At 48.2% G+C, this 23,315-nt stretch overlaps 1 protein-coding gene across 3 annotated transcripts in view; it reads left to right on the top strand.

Moving 5' to 3' along the window:
- Positions 1-22,740, top strand: part of DPF1 (double PHD fingers 1) — a 504,909-nt gene extending 482,169 nt beyond the window's left edge. For all 3 annotated transcript variants that reach the window (XM_085625765.1, XM_085625764.1, XM_085625763.1), the window contains exons 10-11: positions 2,120-2,201; positions 17,846-22,740. In XM_085625765.1, coding sequence (XP_085481891.1) covers positions 2,120-2,201; positions 17,846-17,916 — 153 coding nt within the window. In that variant the 3' untranslated portion in view covers positions 17,917-22,740. The remainder of the gene's footprint in view (positions 1-2,119; positions 2,202-17,845) is intronic.
- The last annotated feature ends 575 nt before the right edge of the window (positions 22,741-23,315 follow it).

Genomic DNA, 23,315 nt, shown 5'->3' with positions numbered 1-23,315 from the left:
ACAATCGGGTTCGGGTGGAAGACTGGGTGAGGGTGATTACTTGGGGTGATAGGAGTTGTAGGGGTTAGGCGGGGGGCTGGACAGTGGAAGAAGTACAATGGCAGAGGGGAAACAGTGTCTGGGGCACTGAAGGATCAGGTGAAGTAATTTTCAGAGGCTTGGGGTCTGCTAGAGATTACACAGTGTTACATATTTCTTGAAAGGGAACTTTAAGCTGGATCTTGGCCTGTAATTCGTCCAATTGTCCGGGTCCAACCGTGTCTTTTTTAGAAGAGGTTTAATATGAACGTTATCATTTAAAAATAAGGCCTGATTATGAGTGCCCTGGAAGAGTAAGTAATATTTAGCACACCCAATGAAATCCAACTTCTCGGTTTTCATCATTTATCAGATGCAATAGATTGCACCTATTACAAGTTTCTGGCGAATAACATACATCATTTAGTACTTACCTCATCCGAATTGGCATGTCACACTAAATACTATACACTACCCCACTAAATTCCAGTAGTTTGACCTGCTGAAATTTAATGAAGAGTGCAGACTTTAAAGCACCCGCTAATTACAGAGTGTGGTAAACTATGCTCAATTTGTAATTGTAACCCCTGTGCAGATAGGGATTTGCCCAGTGGTCGAAATACTCCAGTACCTACGTAATCAGGGCCCAAGTGGCTTAGGGTAAGAACAGCCATGTAGCCTGTGATGAAGGAATCTGAGCAGACATCCAGTGGGGTAATAGCGGGATTCACATGATATATTTGTATGTGTTCATTGGGGAGAAGGAACTAAGAGCAGCCTTTTGGAGTTACGGAATTGTTGAGTGTAATCCGCTGAGGGGAAAGATTGATTTGGATGTTGTCTCTGATTTTTATAAACTTGTTTGTGAAGGTGCAGTTTCAACAAGTGATGCAGATCTTACATGGGACGCAGTTAGGGTTTAAGGAATGGTCTGAAGGGAGATTGCCATTACTTTTAAAGGTTTTGTGGAATTGTTGGGTGTTTAGGCAATAGAGTGGTATAGTTATTTCTGAGGTTGTTTGTTTTGTTGGCACTAAACTTTGCCATGCTCATTTTTCATCCCTCTTTGCACATCAGATGATTGAGAATATTTAGTTTGGAGGCTTGAAAATGTGTAGTTGGGGTGTGTATAGTGCCATGGGACATGGCTAATAGGACCTCTTGAATATAGGATGGATTAGATGAGAGCCATAAGTCATTCTTTATTTTACAGCTCAAGAGTCAGTGAGAGGAGTACATACAGATGCCTTTCTCAAGCTAGGGACACAGATGTCCAAAAAACAGAACAATATGGTCAGATCAAAATAAGTGTTATGCAAAGTGCATGCACATTCTCGAAGAATGGCGTATCCACTGCTATTTTTATATGTACAGTTATGTTATGTTAATGCCATTTTAACACTCTCGAATCACCCCAAAGGGTATCTCGGCGCGACCAGGTGACAGGGCAGCGTACGCAGCTAAAAAACAAAATTGTCTTAAGTCATCTCCTAAAATAAAAATGATCCGTACAGATCCTAATATAGTGTGGCAGCTTGTTCCAATGTAAAGGAGCCAAATAGGAAAAGCACCTGTCGCCCAAATGGGCCCTCTTGACACGCGGAATGATTCACATTGCTTTATCACTTGATCTCAAAAATCTAGGCAGGCAGTAGTGTCTAAGTTTGGTACCTAAATAAGCATAGCCACTACCAGTTAAGGCTTTATGATTAAGGCAACACAGTTTAAAGAGGATTACCTTTGTTTAAATAATTTTTGATGTGCACAGCAAAGTAAATGCTACAGTAAGTAAATAAGTGCAAACAAATACATGTCTTTATGTATTGAAATGAAACAGATCAGCCACCAAATCTGAATAAAGCAGGATACTAAACAACACAAACACAGAGAGCGAGAGAAGCAAATTATATACCGTGGGATTGGCAAATGCTTTGGTTAATTGGGTTGCAGAGTTGTAAGGAGAATCGACAAAACCAGCAGCAATAGAGATAGAGCAAATGTACCAAGAGTCAGTGTATTAATTATTTAAACATAGAAGGGACAAGATTGAGGAAACCAAAACAGGGAACTGGTTTATGGTTTTCCTCTATTTTTTTGATAGGACCAATTGCTGTTCTGTGATGACTGCGACCGAGGATACCACATGTACTGCTTGAGCCCTCCAATGTCTGAACCTCCTGAAGGTAAGTTACACCTCTTTCTCTGGCGATTCTCCAAGGTCCTAGATTAAGGAACACACACAAATGATTCTGTTTAGTTGCAAACTGGAACCTTATCTCTTGGGAATTGTTTATGCATGGGAAGTGAAAACAACAGTTTAGTTTTGCAGTGCTTACTTAATGCCCATTGCATCTGTCCACCAGACTGCTGTAGTGTCAGATGCTATATGATGCCCTCAGTGGCTATTTGGATCAGCCTCACCTCAGGAACTGATGCACCTATTTAAAAGTAAAGGTCTGCTCATCCAGGTGAGCAGGGCCTTCTATTCCAGAGTTTTGGGATTGGTGGCCTCAGTCAATATATTTATTTAGTTTGATTTTAATATTTGCATGTCCCAGACACATGGTGGACCATCCCAAAGGTTTGGATCTTACCATCTCTTGAGAGTAGTGTATCCCCAAATGGCTACAATTGTTCTGCACTATGTGAAGGGGTCAAGCTACCACCCCAAACTGTGACTCTGAAAACTCCATCAACGTAATGCATGGGCTTCCCTTCAAAATGGACCCTGGTTTAAACGTCTTTTTAACAGTAAATTAGGCTGGGATAATCCTGGTCATCTATGGTTGACCATGTATAAAGCATAAATAACCATAGTATGCCCAGGAATATAAAATGAGGGTTGTCTATTTGACCCTAGGATATGACCCAGAGGCAATGCAGATTACCAGGTCAGCGAAGACTATTACTTTCATTTCCAGTGGAGGCCCCTCCCCCCCCATCATATTTAGAGAAATCGCTAAGCCTTCAGAGCAGCTGCCGGTACAGCGGTTTCTCTGAAGCCTGAAGAGCTTGCTAAGCAGATGACAACCTTCCTACACCAGCTTGACAGACTTTTGGATCTTGTGGTCCACAGCACTACTAAAGTCACTAGAAGAGAAAGCCATCAGATGCTCTGTGTCCATAGCAGGACCCAAATGGATAAGATAGAAAACAATCTAAAGGATACCTTTGTCACAGCAAGCATTCGCCTTTGTGTCACAAGTACATAGTAATCACTAGGGAAAATATTCACTTAAGCACTTTGTGGCAGCAATAAGGATTTTGGCATTGGAATGCATCTTATGAAAGCAGTAAATGCTCAGTGGCTGTAGCAGACTGGAACTTGCAGCTTACATTCACATACTCTTTCACCGTATGTACAAGTATGCCAGATTAAATCCTGCAGATAATAACCAGTGCAAAATGTGCTGAAATTAAAATTCTAAGACTTGACTCTAACTTTCCGAATATCAAGGAAATACATAGCTGGCCTCAAATGACCTAGGCCAATTTCATATGGCAGGGCAGAGCGAATCAGCCAAAAGTAGGGCTCACTACACCCTCAATTGGAAGGATTGGGGATCCCCAACACGACCAGTTATTACGCGGCGATCCACCTATGCTATTCCATCCACTGGACGCTCCAAGAAACAGAGAGAGGTTGGTGCATGATAGACCAAACGATGACTGCGGGTCCCCTATTGGAAATCCCCTGGCGACCCAGATCCGAATGAACTAAAACGCTCAATATATCCCCCCATCACAAGAGCTACTTTAGAGGTATGGGACAGAGTGGGGATGAAGTGGGGCCTGACCACATTCCCCTCCCCATTCACACCCATGTGGGGTAACTCCAAATTTATTCCGAGACTGACTAGCGCCCCCAATGGCAAGTGGCAGAAGCGTCGTTGCAAAACATTGAGAGACACGTTATCACAAGGATCAATCAAATCCTTCGTAAACTTATGGAGTTCCACCTCACAGAAATCGAAAGTTATGGCTACTTGCAACTGTGCCACAGGCTACCATACCTTAGAATCTAACACCTTTTGAAAGTACCTCCTACATTGCAAGCACGATGAACATGCAATTTCAAGCATAAAAAAACATGCTACACACTACATGAATCCCCACTACACAGACCTACCAGCATGCCTGGGAAAAGGAATTGGATACCACAGTAGTCCTTGACCAATGGGCAAAAATCCCCGATTTAGACAGCCAACCATGCATCACACTCGGGAGGAAAGGAAACCATCTTTAAGATACTATATCGGTGGCTCTACACCCCAGCTTGCCTGGCCACAATGAAGGGAGGACACATCCCTCTCTGCAGGAGGGGCTGCTGTAGGGGCTGCAGGGAGGAGGGATCTATCACACATTTACTCTGGTCATGCCCCATGATACAACCCTTCTGAAACTCCATACTGTCTATAATAGAGCACATCACAGGTTCTGACTTAGCCATAGTTAAAATGATCTCCCACCTTCTGCTGGCAGCTAAACAAAGCATCTTGAGTCTCTGGGGGAATCTGACCCTGCCATCTGAGCACAAATGGATTGAAAGACTGTGGTGGATTCTCAGCATGGAAAAGCTTTCAAGGCCGGCCGGTGCAGGGGGAGGAGAAAACATTTGCTAAACAATGGGGGCGTCTTCTAGACTACTTCAGCAGAGATTATATGGAACTGTGTCCAAAACGCCTCCAAATCCTGAAGCTTCTTCCTTCCTGCAGGCTTGAGGACTATCACACCACAGTCTACCAGCTCCATAGAGACTTGCAGGGCTGAGACGAGGCCGACAATGGACCTTAAGAAACCCAATTTATGGTTAGCACAGTGACGCAACTCTCTAAAGGGACAGGCGGAGCAGAGTAGACAGCTTGTGGATGGGAGAGGACAGTTATTCAGGGATTACCAGTTGTTCACAGTAGTGGTGACTACACATACTTATGATACTCTATGGAAGGTGGAACATGGTACTAAAAGGTTATTAAAAATGTATTCAAACCTAAAATTCCATGTTGTTTAAAGCACCAAAACCTGCATATAATGCGCCATTTTGAAGGAATAATTATTGTTCCAGCTAAATTCTGAACCCTGCGGCACCGGATTTTAGCAGGTTTGATAATTATCACTGCTAGCTCTGCAACACTTGAAATCAAGACCTTTGTGACATAAAAACAATGAGCAAAACAATCAACTAATTTGTGTTGCTTTTTCCCCTCTTGCGGTATGCATATTAATGTGCATATTGGTGCTGTGCAATATTGAACTTAAGGCCAAATTGACTTGTATAGGACAGGACAGAGGATCACCAACACATGTAAAGGTTCTGAATTGTAACTGGCGCACAGTCTTTGCGTTTGCATTTCCTGATCTAGTGATAAGAATGTTCAGCAGAAGACCACAAGGATAACTTTTATTAATTCTGCCCCAAACTTCCTCACTCATTGGAATTCTAAACTCTCACACCACATATGCAGGGTCATTGATAGTTGCTTCTCCTCTGGGGCATTGAAGTAACTGTTGCAGAGTTCCTGGGAGATAATTGAGTTGTCAGGCTACCATTTATTTGCAACAAGACATTCTCCACCCACTTAATTTTCTACACAGCTCTGAGATCCTTTACTGTTTGTTATTTGATTCAGCATCTACTCCTAGTCTCAGGATCTGTACTAGACACAACTCCCAAATCTGCTGAGTTTAATGCATACATCTCCCACCCAGCCTCCTCTAAGTGCTGGCAATAAGCTTACTGCGTGTGCTCTGTCTTTCATGATGTGTGAGTCAGACCAGATGAACGAATGTGGTAAGAGGGACCATACAAAGCCTTCATGGGTGTTTTAATCATCTTAAATATGTCTAATATTATATGTGGGACGATATTTCGATATACAAGCACATCTAGATTCATGGGAATATGTACAGCTGGCGGTCACGATAAAGCTGTCAGAGTCTTTTTGTCAGCCAGTCTGCAGAGCTTCCTCTCAAAGTTGGAAGAATGAAACATTAGAACGAAATAGGTTGAACTAAAAATAGAAAGACCCCTTTAGCAATCTGCCAGGAGCAATTCACTACCTACATTTGACATAGGGGGCATGTTTTGAAATTACAGGTCTGAACAGCATTATAAAGGTGCAATATTGTCCAAAGTGATCCTTAATAATACACAGACCTGAAGAAACCAGGGACACTTTGAAATGTAGTGTGAAGCCGTTCTGCTCCGGAATTCACATGCAGTGCCTATATAGGTGCCACTCCTGCATGTTGACGTCAGTTCCTTTATGTCTGTGCCACCAGACGTGGATCCGGAGCACCTCTTGTCTCGTTGATACCTCATTAACCTGCAAAAATGACAGTGTACAAGGGAATTGGCACCTCCCAAGACGACAGGCTGTGAAACCCCTAAGGATTGTTGCAAGCAACTGTCTGTGACAGTTCCTCATCAATTTTACCTGTGGTGCCGGGGCCTGTAATAACTGTGTGTGGATGAACCCGAAGGCAATATTGTGTACTTTGAGGTGAAACTTTACGTCGCCAGGCACCTGATGACTCCACATCGAGATTGGTTCAGGTGCAAAGGTTGCTCTCAGTACCGTTCCCCATCCACAAGTCTCAGGAGTCAATCCCGAGGTTGTTCATTGTCACACTCCAAATCTTCAGGTAAGTCAAAGAAAAAACATTAAAAAGTCGAAGCAGCTCTCGGCCCCTTTCTGCCACTTTCATATTCCTAAGAAGGTGCAATGGTGTCACTATTCTTATCAATCTCGCCCAGCTTCGGAGCCCGTCCCTTAAATTGTCCCCTCACAACCCGAGTATCTAGGGCTGTGTACGACAGTGAAACAGATCCAAAAGTTCAGAGAGGCATGCTCTGACTCTTCGGATGCTTTACTACTCCCTCCGGTGCACCTGCTGACCTCAAAGAGAACAGAGGCCCTCCATCTGGGATTCTACCAGCGGGTTCATCATCGGCGCCAGTTGGAGCCTCCAATACCCAAACTGGGCTTTCCCCTCCTCCTGTACGGAATTTGCTTCCGGCTCCACAATCCACACATGTTCCTGGAGCATCGACACTGATGCCGACTCCATCGCCATCAGATTATAGGGCGCCTATTGAGATCTCCGACTCTGTGTGGGCATCGCTGTGACTGTAATCAAGGCTGTGCCTGGTTTCCAACGAACCACAACCTGTGCTTGACATCCCACTCCACAAAGAAGATCTCACACATTGCATTCTTTGTTTGGCGCACATTCTAACATGATCCTGATACTGCAGGAAAGCTGAATCAGGCTGCCTCTCCGGGAGGATCTGTTGCAGCAACAGAGAGGGGTTCGGCACCCGGAACTTCGCAAACTCTACCTTCATGCTTGGAGGTTGAGCGGCGACAGATGAACATCTTGAACCTTTCTCTGGTTGTGGTTGATGTCATCTTGGCAGACAGGCATCCCTCCACAAACTTGCATACGGCTGTCATTGGGACAAATTAGGGGTTTGGTGCAGCACGTGGCAGATAGACCTTCTCCAAGCAAAGTTATTTGGCATTTTGTTGTCTGTTTTGTCCCTCACCTGGCAAGGTTTTGCTCTGGGCACAGTTAAAGAGTATTTTTCTGCTCTTTCTGCCTTTTTGCAGTTGGTGGATCATCCCTCATTAATAAAACCACTGGTTGTGATGTGTTTTTGGAAGACCTACAACATCTGTTTCCTCCCTCTCCCTTTGTCATGCTACAGTGGGATCTTAACTTAATCCTTACATTCCTGATGTTTACTCCCTTTGAGCTGCTTCGCAGCTGTCCCTTACATCTTCCCACTCTCAAGATAGAGTTCCATGTTGCCATAACATCGGATGGCATGTAGTTGCTCTTCAAGCTCTTGGTGTCAACACACAGTACACCACCCTCTTCTCAGAGAAACTGGTTCTGCAGAGTTGTAGCGCTTATCCATGTAGGTCAAACCATTACCCTGCTAGTATTCTATGCTCTGCTTCACCCCTTGAAGAAGGAGCAGAGACTCTATCGCTTGGACCCCAAAAGAGCCCTAATCTTTTATGTCCATTATGCCAGAGAATACCGAGTGTACGATCAGCTCTTTAGGGGTTCGCTGGAGCAAAAGAAGGCAAGGCAGAGCAGAAGTGGACCATCTCCCTCTGGATCGTGCTCTGCATTAAGCTCTGCTACCCAATGGCTAGAAGGACTACAAGCTCATTCCACCAGTGCAAAAGCTGCTGCCGCTGTGTTGACATGCTGAGTTTCTGTTCTGGATATCTGCCAGGAAGCTATGTGGGTGTCACTCCATACATTCAAGATGCACAACTGATAGATTCACTGAAAGGGGCATTTCGGCTGCACGGTCCTATAGGACATTTTGCTTGAGTCCATTCACAGACCCAGCTCAAAATATTTATTGTTTTGGTATCTATTGAAAAGGTGAGGAATCTGCGGTTAGACGGCTTGATAACAAGAACAAGTTACTTACCTTCGGTAACACTCTTTCTGGTAGAGTCTCTGTCTAACCACAGATTCCACACTACCCTCCAATCATTCCCATTCTGTGACTTGTACTCTATCCATTAATAAGATCCTAAGTCTAGGAATCTTCACACTGATATTAGGGCTATGTGCCTGGGAGCCAGGACAGCTTTGAAAACAGCTAACACCAGCACATGGGAGTAGCACCTCTATAGGCTCCGAATGGTATTTCTGTAGCGGAACAACGTCAGTGTGGAGCCGCACAGCACCACCTACTAGAGGTACTTTTGGAAGAGTTTTCATATCCAGTCTGACGCCCGGGGTATATTACAAACTTGAGGAATTTGTGTTTCGAGAAAGTCTCTACCAGAAAGAGTGTTGTCGATGGTAAGTAACTTGTTCTTTTGCTTGACAGAACTCATCCTGTGATCCCTGAGTTGTTTCTGAGGGGTACCAATGATTCTGGACCCAGTATCAGCTGAGTCAAAATAGCTCCATTGGAGAGATATGTGTTTTGTTCGGTCATTCTCTTGTGACAGCTTTTTCCCTCTCTAGGTTCCCCACATAGGATTCTTGATGTTAGATATAAGTTTATTAATCAGCTGTCATCTTTGTCAATATATAGAAGCTGTAATGCCCATCAATGCACCAGCACACCTGTAATCTTCAGTGCAAAGCAGACAGTTTAGTATGCAATAATGCCCAGGAAGTTCATCATTCTGACTGTCAGACATGGCACATGTGCCTGAAAAAAGCAGCCTCCTTCATTGCCACTATACGCCTGTGTTGTGATTAAGGGGTCCGGAACAAAACTTCTGTTGGACAGGCCACATGAAGGGCTTGCTCCCTCCCCGCATGACAGGGCCCAAGCCCCGGACCCCCAGGTGTTACCCACAAGAGCAACCCGCACCCCGTCTCCCGACGGAACTCCTGCCCCCGGACATCCATGTATCATGGGGCCGAACCACTACCGGCTCCCCCGGCCGGACCAGCCGCCATCTTGGACACTGCACCACGAGGCCGCGTGGCCTCAGCTCGACCCTAACCCTGGGCCTGGCCAGGCCCCGACATCCCGGCACCACCATCCACCCAGGAGGTGAACGGACCACTTGGCAGGTCAATGGGAGAAAGAAATGTCGATGGCTCTCCCCCGCCAGGTGCCGATCGCCCTCCAGCTCCCCCGGGCGCTGGCTCCACCCCCCTGCTGGGTGTCTGGACTCCCTCATCCCGGACCTTCCGACCTCCAAGCGCGAGGGTCCGGACATCAAAGGGCGCCAGACCTATAACTAGGGCAGCTCCAGAGCAGGAAGGCAGTTGTATCCTGGAGTCGAGAGACACCGAGACGAACTCAGCCTTGACGGACTACCGGCGCTGCCGTAGCCCTGCCTTGTGAACTATCGTCCTGCCTGCTGGCGCTGCCGCGGCCTTCTGCATCCTCCAACCTCTTCGGGACCTGCTGGCGCTGCCGCGGACCGTTGTAACGACCACCTTCATCGGGACCTGCTGGCGCTGCCGCGGACCGTGTAACGACCACCTTCATCGGGACCTGCTGGCGCTGCCGCAGACCGTGTAACGACGACCTTCATCGGGACCTGCTGGCGCTGCCGCGGACCGTGTAACGACCATCTTCACCGGGACCTGCTGGCGCTGCCGCGGCCCGTCCAAAGCTAGAACATCGAGCTCGAGGATTGTGAGCTATCCATCATACCATCTCAGCTACCAGATTGGTAACCAGACTGTCCCGCTACCCCCTTTCCCAAACCAAGAGACTAGAATCGAGGGGACCCCTGAGTCCAGACCTCCTTGTACCATTCCATCGTACCTTAAGAAATCGCTTATAAAGAACGTTAAATCCTATCCTTGTGTGGTGTATATCTGTGGGGGGGAAGTTACTCGTCTGTACGATCGCTGGAGACGGCTCTCCCCGGAGACCTCTCCCCTTGTCCTCGGCCGACCCTCCCGGTCCGTCTAACATTGGTGGCCAGCGGCGCGATCCGAATCAACGCGTAATCGTACAGAGAGTAGCTCACCCCACGACAAAACCACAATGTCAACCAAAGAGAGCGGATCCACCGAGAAATTCCAGATGGATAAATTGGAAGAGTACAGCCATCGTGAATTGAAACAATTCTGCATGGAACTAGGCATTGCTACCACCGGCCTGAGTACCAAAGACGATTTTAAGCACGCCATTGAGTCGTGGGCAGAAACCGGGGTCGCCAGATCCCCAGACCGAAACGGTGCAGCATCAGAGAGGAACGCCACGGCTCCCGAGGAGCGAGGAACGGGCCTCTCACAGGAAGAGATCCAAGAAAGAGAAAAAACAGACTACATGAGTTAGAAATGGCACGGCTCAAAATGGACGGCGAACTAAAATTAGCCGAGCAAAAACTGAACCTAGAACATCTGCGGCTCCGAGAAGAACGGGAAGAAAAACAGAGGCAGAGAGAGCTCGAAGAAAAAAGATTAGCATACGAACACGAGCGCCAACTGGCAGAAATAGAACTACGGAAGCAGAACAAAGAACCGGAGGTGCCCGAGCGACCGCGCACCCCAGGATCGACAGAAAAGAAAGTCCACATCCCCAAGGATGTCGTCCGAGAGTATGTCCGAGAGGACGACATACAACAGTGGTTCAAGGCCTACGAGATCGCCATGACCTCCCACCGGATCGATCGAAGTGACTGGGGAGCCGGCCTATGGGGGAGGTTCGTCAACGAAGGCCGCGATGCCCTGCTACAGCTCCCAGACCATCAGATGTCATCCTATGACCACATGAAGGCTGCCCTCCTCACCCGATATGGGCTCACACCCGAAATGTACCGCCAGAGGTTTCGGGACTGCACCCGGATCCCGGGTACAACTTGGGTGGAATATGTCAACTATTTCAGCCGAGCCTTCGAGGGTTGGATCAAGGGAAGCCACGTAACGACCTACGAGCAACTTTTTAACCTCATGGTGTGGGAGCACCTCTCTAACAACTGCTTCGTCGAGCTCAGGCAGCACCTCCTCGACAGTAAATTGACTGACCCACGGCAACTCGCCGCCGAAGCTGACCGGTGGGAAAGCACCCGAGTGGGCCGGAGAGGGCCACACGAGCAGAACCGGAACAACCAAGGTCAGCACCGTCCCCGAGGAGGAGGAGGAGGCCAGGGGCGAGGGAGAGACACCGTCCCGGCCGCTCCCGCTGCCAGCACCCCGCCCCCCGATGCGCCCGGGGTTCCGAGCCAACGTCACGTGTCACCGATGCCAGCGAGTCGGCCACTACACCAATGACCCGAACTGTCCACAGAACCAAACTCCAAAACCCCGCCAGGTAGCTGCCGCCGCCCTGGGGGGAGAACAAATCTCCGAAGAACAAGAAGAATACGAGCAGGCACAACAAGAGTGGGAACCGGCCGCCATGGTTCTAGCGTGCCTAGGGGGAAAAGACATGGTCCCGCGGGCCCCCCTACCCGCCAACACCAGAAAATATAGCCAGTGGGTGAACATTAATGGGCGCCGGGCCGAAGCCCTACGTGACACAGGGGCCAGTGTGACGGCCGTCCGCTGTCACCTGGTAAAACCAGAGCAGTTTCTATGTCGGATGGCCTGCGTCCCCTTCGAATGGGGAGGGGTCTCCGGCATGTTGAAGGTGACGGTCCGGGATGATGCCCCCGTGGACTGTCTCCTGGGGAATGATCTTGAGAGTTCCCCGTGGGCCGCCGTCGAAAGAAGAGAGCACCTGGGGATGCTGGGCCTCCCGGACTGGGCGTGCGTAACCATCCGGTCCATGGCCGCCCGTGCCATCCCCCGACCAGAAGAACCAGAATGGCCTGCACCTCCTCCCCCGATCGCTCCAGTAGAGGACACCGACTATACCGACCCCCCAGAGCAAACCCCCGAAGGGGTCGCCCAGCCCCAGGACCTTCCCGACCTGGCTCAGTGGCGTCAAGAAGGGGGGCCCACCCAGGAACAGTTCCGCCAAGAGCAGAAGACCTGTCCCTCCCTCGAGGGACTCCGCCAGCAAGCCATCGCCCAGAGCGCAGGGGACACCACCGGAGCCCATTGGGTCTATTGGGATAACGACCTGTTATACAGTGAACAGAGAATCGCGGAGTTAGGGGCCAGTCGAGTGCTGGTGGTGCCCCTCCGTTTCAGAGACTTCCTGTTAAATTTGGCCCACCATGTCCCTCTGGCTGGACACCTGGGCCAGGACAAAACCTACAGTCGCCTGGTGACCCACTTTTTCTGGCCGAGGATGCGAAACGACGTCCTCAACCACTGCCGGTCCTGCCCCACGTGCCAGGCCAGCGGGAAGAGCGGCCGCAAGCTCAAAGCACCTCTGCAACCCTTCCCAGTTGTCACCACCCCGTTCGAGAGGGTGGGAATAGACATTGTGGGGCCCCTGGACCCCCGCACAGCACAAGGACATCGGTTCATCCTGGTACTGGTGGACCACGCCACCCGCTACCCCGAGGCTGTGCCCCTGCGAACTGTAACAGCTCCGGTGGTCGGCCGGGCCTTAATGGGGATCTTCTCCCGGGTGGGCTTCCCCCGAGAAGTCGTCAGCGACCGAGGCACAAACTTTATTTCGAAATATATGAAGTCCCTCTGGCAACAGTGCGGGGTCACCTACCGATTCACGACCCCCTATCATCCTCAAGGAAACGGACTAGTTGAGCGATTCAACCGCACGCTCAAGGGAATGATTGGGGGATTGGAAGAGCCCCTCCGTCGCCAGTGGGATGTACTACTTCCGTGCCTCCTCTTCGCCTATCGAGAAGTTCCCCAGAAGTCCCTCGGTTTTAGCCCTTTCAAACTCTTGTACGGGCACCCTGTGCGAGGGCCCCTCAGCCTAGTCAAAGAAGGTTGGGAGATGGCCCCCCTAAAGACCCTTCCAGACGTCTTCAAGTACCTCCTGGCACTACGCAATCAGACCCGGCGATTCAGGGAAATGGCAAAAGCGAATCTTGAGGCCAGTCAGGAGGACATGAAAAAATGGTACGATCAAAATGCCTCCTCCGTCGAATTCGAACCTGGTCAACAAGTGTGGGTGATGTCCCCCACCGAACCATGTGCCTTGCAGGACAAGTGGACGGGGCCCTTCAAAGTGGTCGAACGCAAGAGCCCCGTCACCTATCTCATCGATATGGAGTCTCCCCGGAACCCCCTCCGGGTCCTCCACACCAACAGACCCAAACCCCACTTTGTGCGCTCGGAACTCAGCCTCCTGATGGCTACAGACAGTGGGGCGGAAGAAGACTCCGAGCCTCTCCCTGATCTCCTGAAGACTCAGGAGAAAGATGGTTCCGTGGACGGGGTCCGGCTCTCCGAGGCCCTCACCCCAGAGCAGCGCCAAGGCTGCCGGGACCTCCTGCTGCAGTTTGCTACTTTGTTTTCCCTCACCCCAGGGGTCACCCCCTGGTGCTTGCACGACGTGGACACTGGGGACAGTCCCCCTATCAGACACCGGGCATACCGCGTACCAGATCGGGTGCGGGCCTGCATCCAGGAGGAAGTGTCCAAGATGCTCACGCTCTGGGTCATCGAGCCCTCGGACAGCCCCTGGGCCAGCCCGGTCGTGCTGGTCCCCAAAGCTGCTGCCCCCGGCACCACTCCTGAACTCCGATTCTGCGTCGACTATCGGGGCTTGAATGCTGTCACCAGGACCGACGCTCATCCCATCCCCCGAGCGGATGAATTGATCGACCGCATGGGGGCTGCCCGCTACCTCAGCATCTTCGACCTGACAGCGGGCTACTGGCAGATCGGTCTCACACCCCGAGCCCAAGAACGGTCCGCCTTTTCTACCCCCGATGGCCACTACCACTTCAAGGTCATGCCCTTCGGCATGAAGAATGCCCCAGCTACTTTTCAGCGACTAGTGAACCAGGTCTTGGCGGGGCTCGAAGAGTTCAGCGCCGCCTACCTGGACGATATCGCTGTGTACAGCCGCCACTGGTCCGACCACCTCCACCACCTCCGAGAGGTCCTGCAGGCCCTCCAGCGGGCCGGCCTCACAATCAAGGCCGGCAAGTGCCAAATTGGTCAGGGATCCGTGACCTACCTCGGACACCAGGTGGGAAGCGGTCTGGTGGCCCCTCTGCAACTCAAAATCGCTGCCATCCAGTCCTGGCAACCCCCAGTCACGCAGACCGAGGTCCGAGCCTTCTTGGGACTCACCGGCTACTACCGGCGGTTCGTGAGGGACTATGGCAGCATTGTGGGGCCCCTCACGGGTCTCACGTCCAAAAACCACCCGAGGAAGATTAACTGGACCCCCGACTGTCAAGCGGCCTTCGAGAAGCTGAAAGCCGCCCTGTACACTGCCCCTGTGCTCCAGGCCCCCGATTACAGTTGGGAATTCATTGTGCAAACGGACGCCTCCGACCACGGCATCGGGGCGGTTCTCTCCCAGCTGAACCCCGAGGGTCTTGACCAGCCGGTGGCCTTCATCAGCAGACGCCTCCTGGCCCGAGAACAGCGCTGGAGCACAATCGAGAGGGAGGCCTTCGCAGTGGTGTGGGCCCTCAAAAAGCTCCGGCCCTATCTCTTCGGTACCCACTTCCGGGTGCAAACCGATCATCGACCCCTGCAGTGGCTAATGCAGATGCGGGGGGAAAACCCAAAACTATTGCGCTGGTCCATCTCCCTGCAGGGGATGGACTTCACTGTGGAACATCGACCGGGCCAAGACCACGCCAACGCAGATGGCCTGTCACGCTTTTTCCGCCTCGACGAGGAGAGTCCCCAAGAGGATGGGTGACTCTCCCCGCCTTCAGCTGGGGGGGACGCATGTTGGACAGGCCACATGAAGGGCTTGCTCCCTCCCCGCATGACAGGGCCCAAGCCCCGGACCCCCAGGTGTTACCCACAAGAGCAACCCGCACCCCGTCTCCCGACGGAACTCCTGCCCCCAGACATCCATGTATCATGGGGCCGAACCACTACCGGCTCCCCCGGCCGGACCAGCCGCCATCTTGGACACTGCACCACGAGGCCGCGTGGCCTCAGCTCGACCCTAACCCTGGGCCTGGCCAGGCCCCGACATCCCGGCACCACCATCCACCCAGGAGGTGAACGGACCACTTGGCAGGTCAATGGGAGAAAGAAATGTCGATGGCTCTCCCCCGCCAGGTGCCGATCGCCCTCCAGCTCCCCCGGGTGCTGGCTCCACCCCCCTGCTGGGTGTCTGGACTCCCTCATCCCGGACCTTCCGACCTCCAAGCGCGAGGGTCCGGACATCAAAGGGCGCCAGACCTATAACTAGGGCAGCTCCAGAGCAGGAAGGCAGTTGTATCCTGGAGTCGAGAGACACCGAGACGAACTCAGCCTTGACGGACTACCGGCGCTGCCGTAGCCCTGCCTTGTGAACTATCGTCCTAACTGCTGGCGCTGCCGCGGCCTTCTGCATCCTCCAACCTCTTCGGGACCTGCTGGCGCTGCCGCGGACCGTTGTAACGACCACCTTCATCGGGACCTGCTGGCGCTGCCGCAGACCGTGTAACGACCACCTTCATCGGGACCTGCTGGCGCTGCCGCGGACCGTGTAACGACCATCTTCACCGGGACCTGCTGGCGCTGCCGCGGCCCGTCCAAAGCTAGAACATCGAGCTCGAGGATTGTGAGCTATCCATCATACCATCTCAGCTACCAGATTGGTAACCAGACTGTCCCGCTACCCCCTTTCCCAAACCAAGAGACTAGAATCGAGGGGACCCCTGAGTCCAGACCTCCTTGTACCATTCCATCGTACCTTAAGAAATCGCTTATAAAGAACGTTAAATCCTATCCTTGTGTGGTGTATATCTGTGGGGGGGAAGTTACTTGTCTGTACGATCGCTGGAGACGGCTCTCCCCGGAGACCTCTCCCCTTGTCCTCAGCCGACCCTCCCGGTCCGTCTAACAACTTCCTAATCTAGATAGTGGCTAGAGGAGAGCTACCCATATCTGGGTATATATCTGCCCATCAGACAGATCTCTCCTCATTAATGGTGTATGTTGGTTACAACTGGACATGTAGATATGTTTTACACACAAAAGCAAGACTCCTCCTATCCCCTCAGGCTTTGGAGATTAAATGCCTCTTTTCAGTGAGCCCTCTTCTTCTCCTTCCGCCTTTATAATCGGCTCAGTCTCTTGTCTAAAAAGGAAAAAAAAAATCTGGTTTCTCAGCGTGGGTGAGTTGAAACTGTGCGAGGTTAATAGACTCCAGTAAAACACAAGCTAGTCTTAAAAGATGTCATCTTAAGAGAAATTTGCACATCATAAAAAATGATTTATCTATTCATAACACTCCAGCACTCCATAGCTGAACGCTGCAAGCGCCGGCTGATATTTTATCCCGTGGACTCCAGCCCAGCTTCTTCCTTTGCCATCTTATTTATTTCCGGTAGTAGGCTGGTGTAAAGGGCAAGCGGTTGGCTGGTTTTCCCTTCAAAATGTGTGTGGGGGCGCGCGCGTATGTGCCTGTGTGAACCAGCACGCGCACGCACACCCAAGCATGATGCAAGCTGGGAAATCAAAATGAATTGCAGATGGTAAGAAAGAGTGAATAGGTGGAGATAAAGGGGGCATGGGTAACTGCTATGCAATAGTATAATTGGTAACAAGATTAGGTAGATAATGTGTAGGTAAAAATAGTAATATTGTGCTCACCATGACCCTGTAGTAGCAATCGATGTACTTGGCGTGATATTATTGTAGGTCGTTATTCTCAACCCAATGTAGTATTATTCAACCTATTCTGGAATTATTGAATGTTCCCTTTTGGTCCTGTTTTCATTTAAGGTCGAAATTTTAATTTAAGTCCAAATGTATGCGTTACTATAAATAGCACTATTCTCAGAACACTAGATACTCTGGAACAAGTATCTGGTTCAGTTACCACTCTTAGAAAATGTTAAGTTTTATATTCCTTCCTTTAGTAAGATGGGCTTTCATAACGTTAAACAATAGGGTCAGAATTAAAGTGTTTTAGTGCTGAAACGGTAGCTCCATTTTAGAGGTATATGCACCTCTGTGTTGCCTTGGCCACCCGTTTATCCTATAATTTAAGCACCTTAAGTTGGTGCTTAAATTATAGTCAAAGATCACTACTCTTGCATTCAAATTTATTTACCTGCCTCATTTGCAGAAATGAGCCCTCCAAATTCTACACCTTTACGAGCAAGGAGTTTTTCCTAAAAATATATTAATTTTACAGTGCTGGAACCTTTATCACTTTTACAACTTATATGCCAAAAAGCGCATCTGTCGAAAGAAATTTTATTTCTTACAGTCTTGCTTTCAGTAGCCAATATAGATCTTTGCCCATTGTGCGCGTGCACCTGCCAAGGTGCGCCGACCAATCGTGAGTGTTGGAACGCTTTTTTACTTTTTCACCTTATTCCTACAGGGAGCTGGAGCTGTCATTTGTGCCTGCGACAACTGAAGGAAAAGGCCTCTGCCTACATCACCCTCACCTAGAAGACCTGTGCTTGGATCATGAAGCTACTGACAAAGAAAGCGTTTCGTCCATCGCATTACAGTCGCGAGCCTGAACATTCCAAGCACGAGACCCTGACATTGTAATCTGAGCTCATTACCTCTTCCTTTATTTTGAGTAACAGCTAAGGACATAAATGTCATTTTAAGAACATTTTGTGCATTGAATGAGTGAATTTTGCCCATATTTTACCCCTCCGCCATTCACATTTGTGTCCGTTTTGTTCAGAGCATTCTCAGAGAAATGCTGAGAGATTATTACAGAGAGAGTGTAATCTCATCTTCTGTTTCCAGATTAATCTGATGACCAGGGTCTATGCATTTTAATCTTTCTAAGATGCACTTGAAATCGCAGTAAAGTTTCACATTTGGTGGAACAGTAGCTAAAATGGGAGATTTGTGTACATATTAAAGAATCCCTACTTGGGGGGTCAGTGACGCATCACTGCTTAGTTTTGTTCCTAGCTTGACATTCCATTTCCTACCTGTGGATAGCTTATCGGAATTTGGTTTACAAATAGAATAATTTTGGTCGGCTATAAGTGGTTAGTTTGTTAGGTTTAGGTTTAGCTGTTGGCCATCAGTATTGTTAGGCAGACTTCTTTTTTTGTAACTCAATAAGCTGTAAAGATGGACCATCCACTTTTCCCAAAAATGACATTGTAGGATTCCATGTCATTGGCCAGCTGACAGTCACTAGGTCAAAAGGGTTAACTTAAACATCGATGGGTATAATATTGAGTTAACAGCGCTATAGCCTCCTTAAAAGGGTAAACTATGGGAATGGTCATGTTAGGACATTGTCAGAGGCCTACTGTGGGCTTGAATGTTTGTATATTTCTGTCCCCTTGAGTGTGCTAATGGCTGTCTCCTACATGATACAAATAGGTCTGCTGGCGGCAATAGCATTGTTTGCTAGGGTTGGGCCAGCGATCACTTGTACTTTAGTGACTTACGATTTAGAACATGATCGCTCGCTCCACCAGTGCACAATTTTGGCACATATCACTTTAGCTGAAATTTGTTGCCTGAAATGCACCCCGATCCTGGCAAAATCTTACTCCATTGTGATTGGTAGGTTATTGATGCAAGCGGGGTAAGATTTCAATTAATATATGGCACTGCCAACTTTTAACACATGACACTATTGTTGATGTCTCCAGTCGTTATGAGTAATTCACCCTCCTAAGCCTTCTCTGAAAGTGCAAGGCTGGTGGTTGACCGAAATGTCAGTGATTCTGTGTCTGCAAAGCTTGCTATCGGTGTAGGAAGCAGCTTGCAAAGACAGTGTATATCAGCTCTTAATCCTACAACTGCGTCTGCTCTCAACCATGGGAAATTCTTGTCAGAGATTCGCACCATCAAAATTCTCCTGAAGCCAGTGTGAATCTGTTAAAGGATTTACCCATGGAGGCAATCAGTGTTACATATAAATAAAGCGTCCATATATTTTCAGCCTTCAGTGGAGAAACCTTTAGGAGCTCAGCTTACGTTTTCCATGAACCAGAAGGCCGCACCTACTTTTTTATCGCTGCTCCAGGCCTAAACCTGATAGCCGTTATTGCATCTTAACCTCATTTTACTTTTATGAAATTATTTCAAGATTTGTCAGGAACTTTCAGGCAAGTAATCATGTAACTCATATTCTGGCAAGAGCAATTCCATTCAGAGTCTAACCAATATTGTGAACTTGGGTGAAACAGTATACTTCTTGAAATGTATTTTTTCACACCTGGGATTGCGCTGAATTCTCACTATCTGCGCAAAAGTACAGTAACTTCAGAAAATCCCAAATTAAGCCATAGCAGCCTGTCCGCAACCATCAGCAGCGAGATGGTGACGCGGCAGGAGAAGACAATGCACTTCAACGTGGCTCTGAGCATGCTCGGCACAAAGCTTTATTCGCCAGTCACTGCTTGCCGTTGTTTCTGAGTGTTTTGGAAAGGGTTCTGAACTATCAACTGGAGAGTTGTGTGTTTGTGTGTGTACGAGTGCGTGTTTGCTGCTGCACATGCTGACAGGAGACTAGCTTTAGTAGATTTCTCCAACTGGAAACGTCAAAACGGTCTGTTTGGGGATCTGCAATTGCCCTATATGCACTAAATGCTCTGCTGTATGTACTTAACCTCTCAGGCATCAGCGGGCCAGACAGTGGCAGCTTGAAGCTGCTCAACATGGCCGAAAAGAATAAACCAAGCATGTATTTCTTTGTGATGGAGGACCATAAGAAAATTAGATCCCTGAGAGGAAAACCTGCTAAAATATCAGTTTGCATAAAGAAATGCGTCAATAACCACCCCCCTCCTCCCCCCCCCCCCATGGTTTATCGACCAATGCAATCACTGGCCATTCATTGGCCAAAATATCTTAAGAAGTCCAAAACTAGGTGCATATTATTAGTTTTTGTTTATCAGGACATTTTTCATAGCACAGTGATATTAGAGGTAACCCAATAGCACGTGTCCGACCCGGAAGCCCTAATTATTCCACTTCCCAACATCTCAAGCTGTACACTATCAGCTTTTGTATGTATTTAATGTGGTCCTTTGATACTGGGTTCTCTAGCTTTTAGGGCAGCCATGACACGTAATTGATAACATTTTTCCAAATAATTTTCACAAAACAATTATGCGCACGACATATACTGCACTTGTGCAGTATCATGGGTGAAAACTGAATGCAGGGGCATGCCTCGCACACAGTAGTCATGGGTAGGATGTTTGTTCTGGCAAAAAATGTTGACAGGCACATCAGTTTTACAGTTCCCGCAAGACATTTTCTATTCAACCAAGTCTCTTGCGAGAGGAAATTATGGGAAAAAAGATAACAAACAAAAGAAATTTGAATGATATACCCAAAATTCTGTAATTGAGAATTACGCGAGCTTACAATTGCGTAATGAAAATTTCATCCAGGCTTCATCTTGGTTCTGTTTTTCGCCATGGCATTTACATTTCTAAAGAGAAAAAATTGCTCTTCAGGAAACGCCCAAAGTTTTGATTTTGCTCATGATTTTTCTCAGTTCTTGAGCTTACAGCCCCTGCTGTGTTCTGGAAATTGAAACCCTGCTGTGTAATATTCCAGTTGTTCATAATTAAACGTGCAGAAGTTTAAATTCCTGGGTAGAGCAGTGTACAGAAGACAAACCTCAAGCGAGTGTAATCACATTCTAAACCCGGCTTTTTCAAAATTCACAAATGATCATACCACGAAAGCTGCAATGATATAACCAAAACATCAAATCATGATCATGAAAACTCATGCCAACTAGATAAAAAACACATCAAAAAGTGCACTTGTCTGAATCAGATGAAGCCAGCATGTGCTTTGATCATCAGGCATACAGTTATGAAAAGGCCTTTAGCACAGTTGCTCTGGGGCAAGGGAAACTGGAGATCATGAACCCCAACAGCATATAGGAATCAAGCGGGCTCCAGAGGACTTTCTAATGACGTGTATTTCTAGAGTTTCAGTTCTTTTCCAAATCCAGGTCATGGCTGATGTTGGTGTTCAGGTTAGATCGTCTCAAAGTTACGTTGGCTACTTTTTTCTCTTTTGATACTGATCTTTTGGCGCTTGGTCAGAACTCCACTTGCCTTTTGAGTCAGGTTCGTTCCTTGATTTAGAAACCAATGTACTTAGGGCTTCCACGTCAGTTGAGGTCTGTACTTGGACGTCCTGCCTGATATTTTCTTTGGAATGAGCATCTAAGGTAATGTTCAGTGACAAAAATGAATATGTAACTCTCATACTAATCCTTTATGGGTTCCAGAGTAGCGTGCTACTCGCCGAAAAAGTGCTTCAACACCCCATCATGGGTAGCAAGCGTTATCTAATGCACTCAAATTACTTTCATATTTCACTATACTAATTCACCAATCAGGGGCGGCTTTAGGGCAGTGCGACTGGTGCGGCCGCACTGGGCGCTGACCTGTGGAGGGGGCGCTGACCTGTTTGGGGGGGGGCGCTGTGTTTAGCAATAAGGTATGACTGTAGAGGTGAGTGGCACTTTTGCCCGGTGGTAGTGAGAGAATCCAAGGAGGCCGTCATGGGGTGTGGGGCACCAAAAATGATTATCACACAGGGCGCCACCAGCGCTAAAGCCGGCCCTGTCACCACTAATCCTTTATGGGTTCCGGAGTAGTGTGCCCTCGTATGGGGTAGTAAGAGCTATATAAATGCAGTTACAATACAATCCTTCTTGTTCTCTCCACTCTGATATTAGAGTCTGACCTGATATCGGGTGATGTCCTGCACTGGGAAATATACCCAGAGCCAAACATTTGTTTTTCACTGAGCAGCGCTATCTGAATTAAGAGTATACTTTTGACATTAACATGCATGCTAACATATAGGAAAAGCTAAGAGGGAGATTTAGAGAACAAAGTCAGGGGAGTTTATTCACCCCATTAACTTGTATTGGAGTGTAAGAAGTTTTAAGCAGGAGAAATATAGAAAAGAAGCATTTAAAAAAAACATGTTTCCTACCTAAATCAAGAGTGCTAGTGTGTGTACGCTAGGCACGGTACCATGGCACTTTGAAAATAGGGTGTTAGCTACTCGTTGATAGCAATTGATCGATGGTGCTTGGTGAAAGAGTGTGTCTGTTGAATTCTTTCCTACTTGTCTGTGTATAGTTGGGATCAGAACCCTGAAAAATGAATGCGCTCTCTGTAAGCTATCCAGGCAGAGGCTTAAGTTTTATTTTTGTATTTTATTTTTTTGCTTTGCATGATGTGAAGGAAATATTTGTTTCTTTTTTCCTTTAGGAAAATGGAAAAAATTAAAAGAATTTAAGCACACTTATTGCGCAATAATGTATTTATAACCCACCCCCAGTTTTTGTTTCCTAAATATGTAAAGTGAGTTGTTCTTCATCAGAAGAGATAGTAACACATTATTGATGTTTTGGTTTGCATTTTTTAAAAACTGTACCAAAATTATCACTTGTAATTGTTTCTAGCCACTCATCTCACCCATCCATGATGGCAGCCTCTTTCCCAAATATAGTGAATGGCAGTGGCTCTCCCAAATGTGGTGGTTTGTAGTTTATATAGAGTGAGACTCACTGAGGCTGACATATTCACTGGAAGGCAATCTTACTAATGACTTGACTTTAAATGCCTGATAGACTTTAATGCCTTATCACTCTTTGTTGTAGGACCGATAGAACAACTACATTTTATGGTCCAGAACTCCCTCATCTCCTTCATTTTGGCTGTCATGCCATGGGATACGAGGGTGGGAAATGTAGGCAAATGCCTGTCCCTGGGAGTTCCACTTTACAGGTGGCAAGGCTGTATCCAAGACTTCCTTCCAGATTTAGTTTTATCATATATATTTGTGTTAATTCAGATGGCATACCATTTATAAAAACACTG

The sequence above is a fragment of the Triturus cristatus genome, chromosome 9 (assembly GCF_964204655.1).
Source record: "Triturus cristatus chromosome 9, aTriCri1.1, whole genome shotgun sequence".
Classification (NCBI taxonomy): Eukaryota; Metazoa; Chordata; class Amphibia; order Caudata; family Salamandridae; genus Triturus; species Triturus cristatus.
Note: the sequence above shows the minus strand (reverse complement) of the source record. Positions and strands in the feature narration are given on the sequence as shown.